Source organism: Apodemus sylvaticus, chromosome 8 (genome assembly GCF_947179515.1).
Source record: "Apodemus sylvaticus chromosome 8, mApoSyl1.1, whole genome shotgun sequence".
NCBI lineage: Eukaryota > Metazoa > Chordata > Mammalia > Rodentia > Muridae > Apodemus > Apodemus sylvaticus.
In genome coordinates, this window is record NC_067479.1 from 26,842,662 (window position 1) to 26,858,197 (window position 15,536).

At 39.9% G+C, this 15,536-nt stretch overlaps 1 protein-coding gene across 3 annotated transcripts in view; it reads right to left on the reverse strand.

Annotated features, from left to right (window-relative positions):
- Pibf1 (progesterone immunomodulatory binding factor 1) overlaps positions 1-15,536 on the reverse strand; it is a 182,155-nt gene that overhangs the window by 124,060 nt on the left and 42,559 nt on the right. For all 3 annotated transcript variants that reach the window (XM_052190803.1, XM_052190804.1, XM_052190801.1), the window contains exons 6-8: positions 4,193-4,326; positions 1,820-1,928; positions 1,118-1,299 (exon numbers count right to left, since the gene is read on the reverse strand). In XM_052190803.1, the coding sequence (XP_052046763.1) occupies positions 1,118-1,299; positions 1,820-1,928; positions 4,193-4,326 (425 nt within the window). The remainder of the gene's footprint in view (positions 1-1,117; positions 1,300-1,819; positions 1,929-4,192; positions 4,327-15,536) is intronic.

The following is a 15,536-nucleotide window of genomic DNA, read 5'->3' on the forward strand; positions in this document are numbered from 1 at the left end:
ATATTATAGAGACAGCCGTGTATTCAGAGACCACGGTATGCACCCAGCTGCGCTATCCATCAATGGATGAATACATAAAGAAAATGAGGGAAGTCAAGGAAACAACTCAGCAGGTTTGTGTGCTTGCTGTGCAGGCTTAAGGGTGTGCATCCTCAGATCTCATGGTAGAGGAGAACTCCTGAAACTGTTCTCAGACCTCCACATATGCCCTGAGACACAAACATGCAACCCACGCCACATACCACACACACAATGATAAAGCAAAGCAGTTGGGTGGTGGTGGCGCACGCCTGTAATCCCAGCACTCTGGGAGGCAGAGGCAGGTGGATTTCTGAGTTTGAGGCCAGCCTGGTCTCTAGGGCTACACAGAGAAACCCTGTTTGGGGTGTGGGGGGAAGAAAGAAATAATAAAGCAAAGAGTGGTATACTTGTACAACTGTGTGTGTGTGTGTGTATGTGTGTGTGTATTTCAGTAAAAATAACAGAATGAAGAGCTGGCTCAGTGGTTAAGAGCACAGTTTGCTCTTCCAGGGTTCCTTAGTTCAATTTTCAGCAACCATGTGATAGCTCAGAATGGGATCTCTTCTGTTGTGTAGATATATAGGAATATATATAAATAAACAAAGAAAAAATAAGAAAATGAAATTATACCATTTGCAAAAACCTATATAAAATTGGAGATCATGTTAAGTGAAAAAAGCATATTCAAAACAATCCTTGTTTTCTCTCGAATGTACAATTTATGCTATGGAAATAGGTATGTAAGGGATGAAAGTAAAAATGGGGCTGTTGGGAGGAGAGACAAAGAAGTAATGAGAAGTGGTGAATATGAACACAGTAGTGATGCACACACAGGAATGATTTTATATAAGCCTATATGTTTATAATAATAAATATATGCTAACTAAAAAAAATTAACTACAGAAGAAACAGGCCTTTGTTGTTACTGGAAAACCATAATATCACTAAGAAATCAACTAGAAAGCAAAACTAGAAAGGAAACAGAATGAAAGGATGTTCTCCATGTAGACCTTAAGCCCTCATATCCCACAGACCCTGTCCCCCTACCCACAAAGAGCTCATTTCTATCTGCTATGAGGAAAGCAGCGAGTCTTGCCTGGATGCGACGTATTTCTCATACATCTCTTCTCTAGCTTTTTTGGTCTCTTCCAGTTGAACTTGCAGCCTTTCAAGCCGATCCTCCTCATGGGCACAGCGTACACTGAGCTCCATATTTTGGCGATTGAGGTACTCTTTATCTTTCTGCAGCAGGGTGACTGTCTGCTGCAAGGTGGTGACCTGTGGGAATCAGAGACATGTCCAGAGTGAGGTGCTACTTTTCCAGAATGACTCTATCACCTTTGTTTTCTATGTGTGCCATACAGAAATATGGGTGGCGGATGTGTGGGGTTAGGTTTTGAGGTAGGGTTTCTCTGTGTAGCCCTGTAGCCCTTGCTGTCTTGTAATTTGCTCTGTAGACCAGGCTGGCCTTGAACTCAGAGATAGGCCTGTCTCAGATGCTGGGATTAAAGGTGTATACCATTACAGTCTGGCTAGAGAAAGTTTCCATTTAAGTAGTGACAATTCTGAGCCTTGGCAACTGTTAATGCAAAAAAAAAAAAAAAAAAAAAAAAAAAAGCCCAAGTTTCTTCTTAGTAGTCTTTCTCTTCTCTCTGTCTCTGCCTCTGTCTCTCTGTCTTTTTCCTTCTTTCTGGTAACTACATAAAGAGGAGAAAAATAAAATTTCTCTTGTAATTTTATCCTGGGCTATTTGCTCATCAATATAATAATGCATGAGTGGGTTGAGGCAGGAGCTTACCTCTTTTGACAATTCATTCCTTTCTTTAGCTTGAGCTATGTGAGAGGCTTCAAGTACTTCATGTTTTCTTCTAACCTCGAGTACTTCCTGTTCAAGAGCATCACGTTCACTGTGAAAATAAAATCACAAACACATGTAAAGTGTTTCATGTGTTTGTGAAAAAGGACACCTCTTTCACAACTGCAGGAGCTGAGTGGCAGGACGCTGACCGCAGCCGAGGGCTTCTGTGTCTCTCTATGGACATTAGTGTTCAAACATCAATCCATAACTTACACTAAGCAGTAAACTACGGTATGCTCTAAGGCACAAGCTCACTTCTCCCACTGTTGTTTCCGACATTGGCATCACTTGGCCCACACTAGCCAGGAACTCACAGCAATCCTGCTGTCTCGGTTTTCCCATGCTGTAATTACAAGCATAGCCATCTCACAGGGCTTCAACCTCCTCTTAAAGCCAAAGATTTTGCGTAGTTAAAAGAAACTTAGAATAATAAATGAACTGAAGCATAGACTCAAGCGTTCTCAGGGTAAAGCTTGTCATGACTTAATCGATTCTGCAGAGCAGTGTATAGGCAGGCCTGCAGGCATCAGGCCTTATTTCACTTACATTAATCCAGATATTTTAAATCTCTCCTTTCAAAATAGCTGTCTCCCAGAGCTGTGAGCCTAACAACAGGGGTAAAGCCTTCAGCGGGCATCTTTAAAACCGAGCACAGAACTGTGCTCCTAACTCCTCTTCCGTAGTTGGAACTTGGCCTTGAAACTTTACTTCACGGGCTCAGGGGCTGCTTACAGGAGAACTGTTTCCTTTATGCCTCTGAGATGATACAAACAGCCTACTTAATGCATTTTACCTGAGGCTGCAGAGTCCACTGACGATTCTGAATCAAACATTATCAGTGAGGCTACAGAGCCATCCTCCTGCCACATTCAGATGTTTATTAGCTGAAAGGTACTCTTCATATCTTTCCCCGTTTCCTGTTAGCGCCCCCTCATAGATTCATAGTCTATCAATGGGTTATAACTATAATTGTCAGTATTTATTTTCTTAATAGTGCACCATTGCCGTCCTACCAGAAGAGGGCATCAGATCCCAATATAGGTAGGTGGTTGTGAGCCACCATGTGGTTGCTGGGAATTGAACTCAGGACTCCTGGAAGAGTAGGCAGTGCTCTTAACCACTAAGCCATCTCTCCAGCCTCCATCAGTATTTATTTTCATACTTACATTATAAAAAGCAATATACTATCTTATATTTGACTGATTGAGGTTCTTCAGTTGGCTACTGTGGTATTAACTGGAACTAAACACTTCAATATGGTTTTGTCCAGTGCTTTATGCTCTTCCATCTTCCCTCTCTCTGCTCCTTGCCAAGATACAATGGCTGATCTAGCAATGATCACAGTCCAAATATTAATTTTGAAATGGCACTTCCTGTTACTAGAAATCAGAACACACTGGGTCAAGGGAATTAAATTACAAAATAAAGCTGGAACTGTATGTGCTACCAGAGGCTGAAGAGCCACAGAGACAAAGTGCGATGCAAGTTGACGGGTTCAGTTGCCATGCAGAATTTTATGTAGAAACAAATTACTTATCAGGAGTCCACTGAACATAGCTCTCATAGAGTTCAAGATCAAATTATTACTATATTTAGACATAATGATAAATACTAATACATATTACATACTAGCTAAGGTGGGAATAGAAGTATCAATTTCTTTTGCTAATTTTTGGAACTTCACTTACAGCATATAATCCTCATTGACTGACTACTACACTTTAAGAATTCTAGCTGTGTTGGATCTAACAACTGGGCAAGTACAACAAGTCTGTCCTATCGTAAAGATGCTGCACTTACGCACTTTAAAACAGACACAATATTCCTTTGGTTAATCTTATATGACAAAACTCAGGTTTACATGAGACTTACTAAGGGATTCATTGGAGAAGCTCATTAAATACAGAACAATAGAGAAATTCATTCCAGTTAAAGGAAGATGGTTCTCACAGTTACTCAGCAGCAATATACTTGAAATGTTCTTACAGCTTCGTTTTCTGACAGTGAAAATCTTTCATCCCAAGCTGAAAATCACTTGAGAAAACTTAAACACGAAATGGACATTACATGAAATTCATCAAATAACTCATAGCAAATATTTTCACAGGGCATTTTACATGGTTCTATTTTCCTTAACATTTTAAAGGGTGGTAGCAATTTCTACATAAAGTAAAAAGCGCCAATATCCATCAAGGTGTATACATTTACACACTGAAGAAGGATATGGAGAACAGAATTGTGTGGCTTATACAAATGCAGGTGACTGTGATGAGTACAAGAAGGGAAATTCCCATGGCCACCCTAAGAGTTTACCTCTTCACTTTGTCATAGTTCTCTTGACGGTAGTCACCTTGCTGAACTAACTGCTTTGTGTCAGCTAATTCTAAGGTCAAACGTTGACATCGAGTTAGAAGTTCAGAGTTGCTTCTTCGATCTTCTTCACATGTCTGTAAATCAGATGAAGAATTTCATATTTCAAAGTGATCATATTTTGTATTGGATTTTTCTGCTAAGGGCATATAAATGTCCTATGTATAAGGATAAACACACACACACACACACACACACACAGACATATAAATGTCCTTATAAGTAAAGTAAAATATGTCCAAATAGGTTATAATAGTTACTCAAAGATAGGTCATCTTGACTTCACAAGATTATTAGCAAATTAAATTCAAAATATTAAATAATTTCTACATGTCTGGTTTGGGCTAGATATTATACATACAAAGATAAGTAAGGCTCTGGTTTCTGTCTCTGGCTTGGGACTAACCTTTGGCACAGCACGCCTTAGTGGCTCAGGGATAGCTTAACAGAAGTGCAGAGAGGCCTGCCTGCACAGGTAGAACCACCTCCTCTGTTCACACCTGGAACCCTCTGGCAGAAGTCCTCTGGTTTCTGTCTCCAGCTTGGGGCCACCCTCTGCCACCTTGCCATATCCAAGTGGCGCACGAAGGTAGCTAACCACCCAGGAGTGCAGAGAGGCCAAATGGCACAGGTAAGACTACCCCTGCTGCTCAGAGGAAACTACCGAAAACCCTGAGGACACAGAGCCTAGGAGCAGCCTGGGACAGGAGTCTTCCGATTTCTGCCTGCACCCAGAGCCGATTGGGGCCCCAGAGCAACATACCCAGATCCTACCACAAGAGAACAGGTCTCACAGGAGTACCTACATACCTGGTGTACACAGAGAATGGGTCTCCCAGGAGCACAGATACAGAGGCTTGCGTGACAGATAAGCCAGTCAGAGACAGCAACACTGGCTAACATCAGAGATAACCAGATGGCAAAAGGCAAACACAAGAATATTACCAACAGAAACCAAGGCAAGATCAAGTTCTCTCACAACAGCAAGTCCTGGATACCCCAACACACCAGAAAAGCAAGATCTTGACTTAAAAATCACATCTCATGATGCTAATAGAGGATTTCAAGAAGGACACAAATAACTTCCTTAAAGAAGTACAGGAGAACATGAATCAACAGATAGAAGCCCTTAAAAAGGAAACACAAAAATCCCTTAAAGAAATACAGGAAAACATGGGTCAACAGGCAGAAGCCCTTAAAGAAGAAACATGAAAATCCCTTAAAGAATTACAGGAAATTACAAACAAACAAGTTAAAGAACTGAACAAAACCATCCAGTATCTAAAAATGGAAGTAGAAACAACTAAGAAATCACAAAGGAAGACATCTCTGGAGACAGAAAACCTTGGAAAGAAATCAGGAGTCATAGATGCAATCAACAACAGAATACAAGTGATAGAAGAAAGAACCTCAGGTGCCGAAGATACCATAGAAAACATTGGCTCAACAGTCAAAGAAAATGCAAAATGCAAAAAGCATTTGAAACCCAAAACATCCAGGAAATCCAGGACATAATGAGAAGACCAAATGTAAGGCTTATAGGTATAGAAGAAAGCAAAGATTTACAACTTAAAGGGCCAGTAAATATCTTCAACAAAATTAGATGCCCATGAACATACAAGAAGCCTACAGAACTCCACACAGACTGGACCAAAACAGATATTCCTCCCATCACCAAATGTACTAAACAAAGAAAGAATATTAAAAGCAGTAACAGAAAAAGGCCAAGTAACATATAAAGGCAGACTTATCAGAATTACAGCAGACCTCTCACCAGAGACCATGAAAGCAAGAAGATCCTGGGCAGATCTCATGCAGACTCTAAGAGAGCACAAATGCCAGCCCAGACTACTATATCCAGCAAAACTCTCAATCATCCATAGATGGAGAAACCAAGATATTCTACAATAAATCCAAATTTATACAATGTCTTTCCGAAAATTCAGCCCTACAAAGGATAATAGATGGAAAACAGCAACACAAGGAGGGAAACTACACACTAGAAAAAGTAAGAAAGTAATCTTCTTTCAACAAATCCAAAAGAAGATAACCACACAAATATAAAAATAACATCAAAAATAAAAGGAAGCAACAATCACTATTCCTTAAAATCTTTTAACATCAGTGGACTCATTTCTCCAATAAAAAGATATAGACTAACAGACTGGATACATAAACAGGACCCAACATTTTGCTGCATACAGGAAACGCACCTTAGTGTTAAAGACAGACACTATGTCAGAGTAAAGACTGGAAAACAATTTTCCAAGCAAATGGTTCCAGGAAACAAGCTGGAATAGACATTTTAATATCCAATAAAATCAACTTTCAACTAAAAGTTATCAAAAAAGACACGGAAGGGCACTTTATACTCATCAAAGGAAAAATCTACCATGAACTCTCAATTCTGAACATCTATGCTCCAAATACAAGGGCACCCACATTCTTAAAAGAAACTTTACTAAAGCTTAAAGCACACATTGCACCTCACACAATAATAGTAGGTGACTTCAAAACCCCACTCTCATTAATGGACAGATCAGGGAAACACAAACTAAACAGAGACACAGTGAAACTAACAGAAGTTTTGGACCAAATGGATTTAACAGATATCTATAGAACATTTTTTTCTTTTCTTTTCTTTTTTCTTTTCTTTTCTTTTTTTTTATGTCTCAAAAAGCTTTATTTTTACAGAACATTTTTTTTCTAAATCAAAAGAATATACTTTCTTCTCAGTACCTCATGGTACCTTCTCCAAAATTGAACATATAATTGGCCAAAAAACAGACCTCAACAGATATAAGAAGATCGAACTAATCCCATGCCTCCTATCAGATCACTATGGATTAAGGCTGGTCTTCAATAGTAACAAAAACAACAGCAAGCCCACATACACATGGAAGCTGAACAATACTCTACTCAATGATACCTTGGTCAAGGAAGAAATAAGGAAAGAAATCAAAGACTTTAAAATTTAATGAAAATGAAGGCACAACATACCCAAATTTATGGGACACAATGAAAGCAGTGCTAAGAGGAAACTCATATCTCTGAGTGCCTCCAAAAAGAAACTGGAGAGAGCATACACTAGCAGCTTAGCGGCACACCTGAAAACTCTAGAACAGAAAGAAGCTAATACACCTAAGAGGAGTAGATGGCAGGAAATCATCATACTCAGGGCTGAAATCAAGCAAGTAGAAACAAAAAGAACTATACAAAGAATCAACAAAACCAGGAACTGGTTCTTTGAGAAAATCAACAAGATAGAGAAGTCCTTAGCCAGGCTAACCAGAGGGCACAGAGGCAGTGTCCAAATTAACAAAATCAGAAATGAAAAGGGAACTATAATAACAGAAACTAAGGAAATCCAAAAAAAAAAAAAAAAAAATCATCAGATCCTACTACAAGAGCCTATACTCAAAGCAAATGGAAAATCTGGACTAAATGAACAATTTTTTAGACAGATACCAAATACCAAAGTTAAATCAGGATCAGACCATCTAAACAGTCCCATAACTGCTAAAGAAATAGAGGGGGTCATAGAAAGTCTCCCAACCAAAAAACCAGAGGACCAGATGGTTTTAGTGCAGAAATCTATCAGACCTTCAAAGAAGACCTAGCATCATTACTCTTCAAACTATTCCACAAATAGAAACAGAAGGAACACTACCTAACTCGTTCTATGAAGCCACAATTACGCTGATACCAAAACCACACAAAGATCCAACAAGAAAGAGAACTTCAGACCAATTTCCCTTATGAATATTGATGCAAAAATACTCAATAAAATTCTTGCCAACTGAATTCAAGAACACATCAAAATGATCATTCACCACAATCAAGTAGGTGATTCATTCCAGGGATGCAGAGATGGTTCAATATATGGAAATCCAGCAATGTAATCCACTACATAAACAAACTCAAAGAAAAAAACCACATGGTTATTTCATTAGATGCTAAAAAAACATTTGACAAAATTCAGCATTCTTTCATGCTAAAAGTCCTGGAAAGATCAGGAATTCAAGGCTCATACCTAAATATAGTAAAAGCAATATACAGCAAACCAGTAGCCAACATCAAACTAAATGGAGAGAAATTTGAAGCAATCCCACTAAAATCAGGGACTAGACAAGGCTACCCTGTCTCCCCATATCTATTAAATATTGTATTTGAAGTTCTAGCTAGAGCAATTAGACAACAAAAGGAGGTCAAAGGGATACAAATTGGAAAGGAAGAAGTCAAATTATCACTATTTGCAGATGATATGAGAGTATACTTAAGCAACCCAAAAAACTCCACCAGAGAACTCCTACAGCTGATAAACAACTTCAGCAAATTGGCCAGATATAAAATTAACTTCAATCAATAGCCTTCCTATACTCAAAAGATAAACAGGCTGAGAAAGAAATTAGGGAAATGACACCCTTCACAATAGTCACAAACAATATAAAGTATCTGGGTGTGACTCTAACCAAACAAGTGAAAGATCTGTATGACAAGAACTTCAAGTCTCTGAAGAAAGAAATCGAAGAAGACCTCAGAAGATGGAAAAATCTGTCATGCTCGTGGATTGGCAGGATTAATATAGTTAAAATGGCCATCTTGCCAAAAGCAATATGCAGATTCAATGCAATTCCCATCAAAATCCCAACTCAATTCGTCATATACTTAGAAAGAGAAATTCTCAAATTCATCTGGAATAACAAATAACCCAGATTAGCTAAAACTATTCTCAACAATTAAAGAACTTCTGAGGGAATCAGTAACCCGGACCTCAAGCAGCACTACAGAGCAATAGTGTTAAAAACTGCATGGCACTGGTACCGTGATAGACAGGTAGATCAATGATATAGAATTGAAGACCCAGAAGTGAACCCACACACCTATGGTCAGTTGATCTTTGACAAAGGAGCTAAAACCATCCAGTAGGGGCGGGGTGGGGGGGGGGAAGATAGCCTTTTCAACAAATGGTGCTAGTTCAACTGGCGGTTAGCATGCAGAAGAATGCAAACCGATCCATTCTTATCTCCTTGTACAAAGCTCAAACCCAAGTGGATCAAGGACCTCCATATAAAACCAGACACACTGAAACTAATAGGAAAGCAAGTGGGGAAGGGCCTCCAGCACCTGGGCACAGGGGAAAAGTTCCTGAACAGAACATCAATAGCTTATGCTCTAAGATCAAGAATTGACAAATGGGACCTCATAAAATTACAGTTTCTGTAAGGCAAAGGACACTGTCAAAAGGACAAAATGACAACCAACAAACTGAGAAAAGATCTTTACCAACCCTACATCCAACGGAGGGCTAATATCCAAGATATACAAACTCAAGAACTCAAGAAGTTCTCACTTCAGAACTCAAGAAGGTAGACTCCAGAGAGCCAAGTAACCCTATTAAAAATGGGGTACAGAGCTAAACAAAGAATTTTCACCTGAGGAATATCAAATGGCTGAGAAGCACCTAAAGAAACATTCAACAATCTTAGTCATCAGGGAAATGCAAATCAAAACAACCCAGAGATTTCACGTCACACCAGTCAGAATGGCTAAGATTAAAAACTCAGGATACATCAGGTGCTGGTGAAGATGTGGAAAAAGTGGAACACTCTCTCACTGCTGGTGGGATTGCAAGCTGGTACTACCACTATGGAAATCGGTTTGGCAGTTCCTCAGAAAACTGGGCATAATACTACCAGAGGACTCTGTTATACCACTCCTGGGCATATAACCAGAGGATTCTCTCGCATGTAATAAGGATACATGCTCCACTATGTTCATAGCCCTATTTATAATAACCAGGTGCTGGAAAGAACCCAGATATCCCTCAACGGAGAAATGGATACAGAAAATGTGTTATATATACACAATAGAATACTACTCATATTAAAAACAATGAATTCATGAAATTCTTAGGCAAATGGGTGGATCTGGAAAATATCATCCTGAGTGAGGTAACCCAGTCACAAAAGAACACACATGGAATGTACTCACTGATAAGTGGATATTAGCCCAGAAGCTTGGAATACCCAAGACATAATTCACATATCAAATGATGGCCAAGAAGAAGAAAGAACAAAGTATGGATACTCTGGTCGTTCTTAGAAGGGGGAATAAAATACCCACAGAAGGAGATATAGAGACAAAGGAGCAGAGTCTGAGGGAAAAACCATCCAGAGACTGCCCCACCCAGGGATCTATCCTGTATACAGTTACAAAACCCAGACACTATTATCGATACCACAAGTGCTTGCTGACTAGAGCTTGATATAGCTGTCACCTGGGAGGCTCTGCTAGTACATGACAAACACAGAGGGAGACACTCTAAGTCAGCAATTGAACTGAGCACAGGGTCCCCAATTGAGGAGCTAGAGAAAGGACCCAAGGAGCTGAAGGGGTTTGCAGCATCATAGGAGGAATGACAATATGAGCCACCCAGTACCCCAGACCTCCCAGGGACAAAACCATCAATCAGATAGTAAACATGGTGTCACCCATGGCTCCAGATGCAATAGGCAGCAGAGGATGGTCTTGTTGGACATCAAAGGGAGGAGAGGTTCCTGGTCCTGGAAAGGCTCCATGCTGAAGTATAGGGGAACACCAGGACAGGGAAGCAGGAGATAGTTGATTGGGGAGCTGGGGGAGGGGAGATAGCTTATGGGATTTTCGGGGAGGGGGGTAGGGGATCCAGGAAAGGGGACATTTGAAATGTAAATAAAGAATATATCTTAGCCGGGCGGTGGTGGCACACGCCTGTAATCCCAGCACTCTGGGAGGCAGAGGTAGGCGGATTTCTGAGTTTGAGGCCAGCCTGGTCTACAGAGTGAGTTCCAGGACAGCCAGGGCTACACAGAGAAACCCTGTTTCGAAAAAACCAAATCCAAAAAAAACAAAAAACAAAAAACAAACAAAGAATATATCTAATAAAAAAAAAAGACAAGTGAGGCAGTTTCTTCCCTCTTGAAAACATAAAGCAAAACAAACACTGAATAGCAGGTTCCAAATTTCTATCCAAGATCTGCTTGAAAGACCATTGTGAGAATTGGTTGACTATCCTAGCCTCCTCCACTTGGGTTTGTTATGAGAATGGGATACCTCTGAGCACATTATAGCATTTAGCTGAGGATGCTCTATTACCCCCCAAAGGATCATTCTGTACATAATTTAATACCTATGTCCAAAAGAAGATTCAGTTTTGCCAAAGCTGAACATTATCGGCCATTTATTGGTGTCAGGAGAGGGGACAGTTCTGTGATTAGGAGGTAGGGTCCAGAAGTTAAGTTTCTAGAAGTAAATTTACAAAATGACATTGGTCTATGCCTCAATGTCGTCATGGAATTCTTATAAAGATTACATCAAATAATACATGTAAAGTGCTTACAAAATGCATAACACAGAATAAATGCTCATTAAGTAAAAATTAATGTCTATAATATTTTCTGTTTGCTTTGACTTCTTGAAGGATCATAGACAAATCTGTAGTATACTAACTGCACAAAGAAATATACCCACAATACAAAATTTGCAAAAATTTAAAGGATGGGCAAAGATAATACAGTCAAGTAACCCAAAGAGTTAGGAGATGTGTTAATCAGCAAAAACAGGAAAGGTTAGGCTTAGGGCCCTGAACCTTCCTAATGCTGTGACCCTGTAATACAGTTCTTCATTTTGTGGTGACCAATTTTTATTGCTACTTCACAACAATAATTTTGCTACTGTAATGAATTATAATATAAATAGCTGTGTTTTCCAATGGTTTTAGATGAGCCCTGTGAAAAGGTCAATGCACCCTAAGGGGTTGTGACCCACAGGCTGAGAGCCATTGCTCTAAGGAGATGAACCAGTCAATAAACAGTGTAGAGGTCCTGGAGGAAAACAAAGCAAAGCAAAACAAACTAACAAAAAACATCCAGCAAAATTCTGTAAGAATTCCAGGGTAGGGACAGAAGACAGAGAAGTGGAGGCTGAAACACACCTAGAGTCTTGTTTTTTGATTTTTTTTTTAACTTTTGTTTTGAGATATTGCCTCATTATGTGCTGCTGATTGGACTGCAACATGAAATGTAGACCAGACTAACTTCTACTTCCCTACTGCTGGGATTAAAGTCATGCACCATAATTACTATTACTACTACTACTATTACTATTGTTGTTAAGACAGGGTCTCAGTATATTTCCATCCCTGGATTTGAACACACTATTTAGCTAGGTAGGGGTGAACCTAGCTTCTGATGCTCCTGAATCCAGTCTAGAGTGCTTGGGTTATAGGCATATACCATGATACCCAGAATATGTGGTGATGAGAATTGAACACAAAGCTTTTTGGAATGCAAGGCAAGTACCAATTTTGTGGTATTTTATGCACACCAAGATAGTCTTTTTGTTGTTGTTTTGAAGTACATGCATGGATATATTAAAAAAAATTGCTACATACAGTCTAGCTCTTACTCCAATGCTTCATGTTGTTATACTACCCACTCGGTTCCTGTCTTGGCTAGTTTTTATGTCAACTTGACATAAGCTGAAGTCATCTAAGAGAAGGGAACCTCAATTGAGAAAATGCCTCCGTAAGATTGGGTTGTAGGCAAGCCTGTAGCAAAGTTTCTTAATTAGTATTTGATGTGTGAGTCCATTGTGGGTGAGTCCATCTTTGGGCTGGCGGTTCTGGTTCTATAACAAATCAAGCTGAGCCAGCCACGAGAAGTAAGCCAAAATCAGCACCTCTCCATGGCCTCTGCATCAGTTCTGCCTCCAGGTTCTGCCCTGTTTGAGTTTGCTGACTTCCTTTGTTGATGATGAAAGATGAAGTATAAGTGTAAGCAAAATAAGCCCTTTCCCCTCTGCTCCTTTTGTCATGTTTCATCACAGCAATGGTAAACCTGACTAAGACAGTTCCTATATGAGTTTTCTACTACTTCTGGTCCTCTTCCCAATAAAACCAGCAAAAACAAAGAAATCAGAACGGGTCCAGGCATATGTTTAGGCTTTCAGACTGGAATCATGGGAATTCTCACTGGAGAATTGCCATTTTCTTGGTGAAGTGAAGCACCAAGTGAGTTGACAGATGAGAAATGTAGCCCAGAGGGAGGGAGGGAGGGCCTAAGACAGGTCCGAGGAGAGTGGAAGGACCAGGGGAGAAAGCCCGAGGTACTCCTCCAGAGGCTGGTAACAATTAGAAGTACTTGCTGCTAATGTGATTTTCTCCCCAGTAATGCTCAGCTAGACAAATAGAGGTGCCTTGGGTTATTTTGATAAAATTAAAGTTGAAATTAAAGGCCATCAACAAGAGAGAGGTTGAAGATGAATAAGGCAGCGAAGAGGTAAGAAAACATATTTTGGGCTGATTAAATCAACTGCATTGGAAATGTAATTATAAGCACATAACTGAGAACTGTGGATGAGTGTTCTGATGATGTGCTCATGCAAAGTGGCAGCTTCCCCTGGGAAGGGCGATGTGCAAAGGTGTCCACACTGCAGACCCTGACCCGGGGATGCAGTTCAGGAAGGCAGCACACGCCTAGCACATGCAAAGCTCTCGCTTCAGTCCACAGCACTGAAAAAGAACTGAGACAAACAGAGTGGGGAGGGAAATTAAAGCACCAACGCTTAGACAGTCACATCTGAATACGACCTTACCTGCAGCTCTTATTCACCTAATATAATTGTCGTCTTGGAGACTTATTACCTCTGCCTGTCTTATTACCTCTGTCTGCTAACCTAGGCTAGTGCTGGAAGCTTCCAGCCTCCATACAATCTCATCTAGGCCTAGAGCGATCCAGCCTCTGAGATATACTACCGAATAAGCTCACACTTTCTAGATCTTTCTGATCTCTGGCTAGCTGGTTCAACCCAGCGGTTCTGGCTCAAAACTCTCCAATCTGACTGATTCAAGCTGGCTTCTCTCTTGGCCTCTGACTTTTGCTTTGCTTGGCCCCAAACTCTAGTAATCTGTTCTAATCTTCTCATCTAATCTAATCTGTTCTCATTCCCTGGCTTGTTCTGTTTTCACCTGTGTCTAGTTTGTTCTCTCTCAGCAACCTGTCTCTGTACAACTGTCCCAGAAAAACTGCCCCTTAAGTAGCTCCCTGTCTGTCTGCACTGCACCTCAAGTAGCTTCCCTTTCCTCTCTCTTCTTGTGAGAGTTTGAATAGCCTCTTGTGTCAATTCTTTCTCTGATTCATCACTTTTTCTGCCACTCAAGTAGATATCACTTTCAAATATGGATGGTTCCTTCTACAAACTAACATGATGGTTTGGGATTAAAGGGGTATACTAAGGGTGTAGCTATATTCAGCCGATCAATTAAAGGTGAGTGCTAAAGGCTGAGTCACACCACAACTAGAAACAATTTTCTTTTCAGTAAATAACACAATCTCAGGGTTCATAGTGTGATCAAATATCCTGTAAGATGTGGTTTTGAAATATGGGAGGTACAGGCACGTGCCATGGAGAACAGTTTTCACACATGTATATATACACACATATATGATTTTTCTTTTAGTATAAATGCCACATAAGCAAATATGGCTAGAAGTTCAGCATAGAAATACATATTTTATATCAAGAATTTCTTTTAAATCAAGAATTTCTTTCAAGTCAAAAATGACCCTTTAGATCTATGCTGAAGAGGACCCAGAAAGATTCGTAAGAGCCAGAGGTGATGGGTAACTCCAAGGAAACAGTATCTTCCAGACATAGAGACTGCGGCAGCCTATACAGGTCTAGGGGTCCAGCTATAAGAGGAGGAAGTGATATGAGTTCACAGCCCTGGCCAAGACACAATCTGCAGTTAATACCCACAGGAGGGAAGAACAGCTCGATTCCGATGGAGTCAATCGCACTAGGTCTATTAAACATACTTCATACCTCCTTGACCAACAAAAATGAACTCAGTGGTATTTTTGTAGACTTTTTGTCTCATTTTACCTGTTTGGGCATTTTAAAAATTATTGTTGTTTTTCTTGTTTACTTCAAGCTCCATTTTTGTGGTGTGTGTGTGTGAGCCCATGTATATGTGTCTCTATGTCTTGGGTTTTTTTTTTTTTTTTTTTGCTGTTTTTTTTCTTTTTTAAGAAAGAGAAAGAAAATGAAAAAAGTTAGGTGAGTAGGGAGTTGATGGATCTGGGAGGAACTGGGGAGGAGAAAAATGTGAACAATCTACTGTTTGAAGTTTTTTCCAATAAAAGTTTAAAAAAAATCTCTCTTTAAAGTTATAACTTTTGTTCTTTGGAGTAGGGAGATCTGCTTGGGGTACTCTTAGAAACTAAAGGTGAGAGTTGGCTATGTT